This window comes from Octopus bimaculoides, chromosome 19 (assembly GCF_001194135.2).
Source record: "Octopus bimaculoides isolate UCB-OBI-ISO-001 chromosome 19, ASM119413v2, whole genome shotgun sequence".
In the NCBI taxonomy this organism is placed as follows: Eukaryota; Metazoa; Mollusca; class Cephalopoda; order Octopoda; family Octopodidae; genus Octopus; species Octopus bimaculoides.
This window is the reverse complement of record NC_068999.1, coordinates 43,457,665-43,461,554: the sequence shown is the minus strand read 5'-3', so window position 1 is coordinate 43,461,554 and position 3,890 is coordinate 43,457,665. Positions and strand designations below refer to the sequence as shown.

General features: G+C 32.1%; 1 protein-coding gene across 1 annotated transcript in view; it reads right to left on the bottom strand.

Moving 5' to 3' along the window:
- The window catches only part of LOC106874507 (muscleblind-like protein 1), a gene marked incomplete at its 5' end in the record, with an annotated part of 72,588 nt that overhangs the window by 10,913 nt on the left and 57,785 nt on the right, over positions 1 to 3,890 (bottom strand). Inside the window, one exon of the mRNA XM_052974706.1 lies at positions 3,611 to 3,730. Within this exon, the coding sequence (XP_052830666.1) occupies positions 3,611 to 3,730 (120 nt within the window). The remainder of the gene's footprint in view (positions 1 to 3,610; positions 3,731 to 3,890) is intronic.

The window sequence follows — 3,890 nt, the reverse complement described above, 5'->3', positions numbered from 1 at the left end:
TATTATTTCTTATATTTAATTGTTTATGTTATGATTTTATTTACTCCATGTACCCAGACTTTGTGGACACCCTGTGTGTGTGTATATATATATATATATATATATATATATAAAATTTGGCTAACATCTCTGTTAATCCACCACCCTTAATGAGTTTTTTCTCCTATAGGCACTAAGGTCTGAAACTTTTGGGATGAGATGGGCAGGGGGGCTATTTGATTACATCGACCCCAGTACTTAACTGGTATGTGGTTTCATCAACCTTGATAGGATGAAAGGCAAAGTCGACCATGGTAGAATTTGAACTGAGAACAAAAACAGATGAAATGCTCAGCATTTTGTCCGACATGCTAACAATTTTGCTAACTTGTCACCTTAACCGCTCTTAATAATGATAAATGCTTCTAGTATCCAAATAATAACCACCACCACATTTAGAGGTTCACCCTCCCCCCGTAATTTTTCTTAACACTATGTACCTGAATACTTATAGTACTTACAACTATATTCCATGTATAAATTTAGTAAACATTTAACTAAATAATAATAAAGTTATTTGGTTTACACCCAAATATTGGCAAGTTACAGACTGAGAATGGGATTTACACTTTGGTTTACTCTTTGGGGACATTTCTCTTGAGCAAAGCTCCAATCAGAAGAAAAAAAAAAAAATCATGACCAACAATTTGTATTTCATCCCATGCAGTTGTGGCAAGAAATATGAAGGTGAGGTGAGCTGCCCATGAAAAAGAAGGCAACAGAAACATTATAAAGCTGAAAATCCATGAGAAGATTAAGAAAATAAGGCAGAGCTCAACCTTTGAGGAGGGAAAAACAAAAGTCAGCAACTCATGTCAAGACAACAGAAAACAACACTGAAAGATAAAAGAATTGGTACATAAGTTGAAAGAATTGGTATGTAAGTTTGTGATAACTTCCTCAGTAGATCTAGCAGAGAGACGAACACTAGATAAGAGCCTGTATTTAACAAAGAACATAAAACCTAAGATCATAAACAAATAAGTTTAAAGCAGGTTACTTAATTGATCTATGGCACAATGGTACAGTGAATATAGGAGTTGATTAAACACCAAGTAAATAAGTACATTAATTCACTAAGTGGCTGTAAGTTCAATCCCTGGATCTGTACATATTCTGGTTGAAGAATAGCGAACTAGAGGCAACACAAATTTAGGTAAAACTAATATGAAAATATCCCTAACACTGACAAATGGAAGGAGATGAGTTTATCTCAGTGGTTTGAATTAAAGATTTGACTTGAAACTCAATGTACGTTACCAAATATGACAGACATCGGAAGATGGTTGGAGGATACAACAGCTGAAATGTTGCAACTAACAATCAAAAGAGGAACAACAATCTTGATATATCAGTATACACATAGTTTCTCTTAGTAATTGACCTGTTGGAAACCTGTAACCAACAATGCTCTCGCTCACTAATTACAGTATGGCTTTTTTTAAAAAATGAACTAGAAAACAAAAATCCTCTTAGAAGGAGTTGAACTCAGCATCGTAAGCTAACAAAACATTTTGCCAATGTAACAGCGCACTTCTTGCTTAGGGTAGAAACTTGTTCCACGCTGCGATACTTATTTAGAGGTACTGGGGAAGTTAAAACTTGATTGCAGGTAGATTGTAGATCCAGCACGATGAGAGCTTCTCGCTTGGCGTGTCTGAGGTGATGGCCACTACGTCAGTTATACATTTTGATTACCCAAAGACCCACGGCGAAACAAATTAACCACTCCAAGAATATAGTAAGCCTTATCACCAGTGGAGTGAATAAGAAAAAAAATCAGAGAAACGTAAAATAAAAAAGAGCCTGAGCTGAAATATGGAACTGTTTCACAATGCAGAGAGACAAACTCCATTTTAACACATTCATACGCACAAACTGGTATCACATGCAAAAAGACAGCCACTACCACACAGACCAAAATAAACATTGGTACTGAAAACCAAATGACAAACATGCAAGAATATATAACAGATATGTGTTTGACATATATAAGAGACAAGCGCACTCAATACTGGGTTGGGAAAGTTTAATATGTACTTGAGTATAGCATAATACAATCAACTAATGTGGCTTTCAGCCATTTCGTGAAATTATGTCGTAATTACTTAATGATACTTGTCAGGTGTTATAAACATCCCAACAGAGTTTGTACAAGATTAATTAACAAATAGAACAAAGGTGATTGTATTATATATTAGCCAAAAGAGGAACTTTAAGAAGAAAAAAAAAACAAAACAAACAAAACAAGGACGAAAGGGATTCAAACTAGAGATAAATGATATGAATGAATGTTTTCATTTTGTGTAAATTGACGAGTTTGAGGACTGGCAAAATTGAGACAAAACTGCTAATTATACGACTAGATTCTATTGCAAAACAGGAGCTCCAAGTGACAGAAAAAACAGAACAGAACAAAAACAACAAAACAAGACAGAACATCTAAACTGCATCAAACTCAAGTTGAAGCAAATTCAAATAATATATATATATATATACATGTACATATATATATATACATACATGTACATATATATATATATACATGTACATATATATATATACATGTACATATATATATATATATATATACATGTACATATATATATATACATGTACATATATATATATACATGTACATATATATACATACATACATATACATGTATATATATACATATATATACATGTATATATATACATATATATACATGTATATATATACATATATATACATGTATATATATACATATATATACATGTACATATATATACATACATATACATGTACATATATATACATACATATACATGTATATATATACATATATATACATGTACATATATATACATACATATGCATGTATATATATACATATATATATATATATATATACACATACACACACACACAAATGTGAGAAAATTCTGAATACATAATGCAGAGTGTATAACAATTTAAAAACTGAGATTTTTAGACCGTTGTTAATTTTGTGTTTTGCAAAGCAGCTTTATGCCACAACTAAATATTATTGGAAAAAATAATTGTAGTTGAGAAAAAAAAAAAAACGAAAACGTGGTAAGGCAAAAGCTAAAATAACAACGGTGTAAAATTTCAGCTTTTCATTGTTTATGTATGTATATATATATATATGTATATATATATATATATATGTATGTATGCATGTAAGTGTGTATGTATATATATATATATATATATATATATATATATATATATACACACAGGCATAGGTGAACACATAATTATGTATGTTGATATGTATATGGTTAAAAGAAGTTCGATATATGACAAAAGGAAAAAAAATGTGATGCAGATATCTTGGCCATGTATAAAGAAATAAAAGACAAATCATATTTGTCTTAAGATTAAGAAAAGTTCAAGACACGAATGAAACGAAACCAAAAGATACTTAAACAGTAAGATAAGCAGAAATGAAGAAAGCAAACACGCAATACAATAATAATAATAAAACACTAGTAAAACAAAGAGCAGTAGTAGAAGCAGGTGTAGCACTAAGGATGATGAAGAAGAGTTTTAGAGCACTACTACCTGGTTGTTCTCATCAAAGTAATTTACACTAGCAGCATTAGTAGGAAGTGAGGTGGTGCTAGTAGCAGCACTTGCCATCGATGCAGGCTGGTTAGTGTTGGCAATCATCGGCACTGTGGGTGGTGGTCATTTGGAAAGTTTTTTTTTTTGTTTTGTTTTTTTTTTCAGAAGACAAGAAGGGTCAACAACAGAGGTGGTGGTGGCAGTGGTGGTGGTGGTGTTGGCGGCAGCAGCGGTAGCAGCAGCAGTAGTAGTAGATGACAGCAGCAGGAGCAGCAGT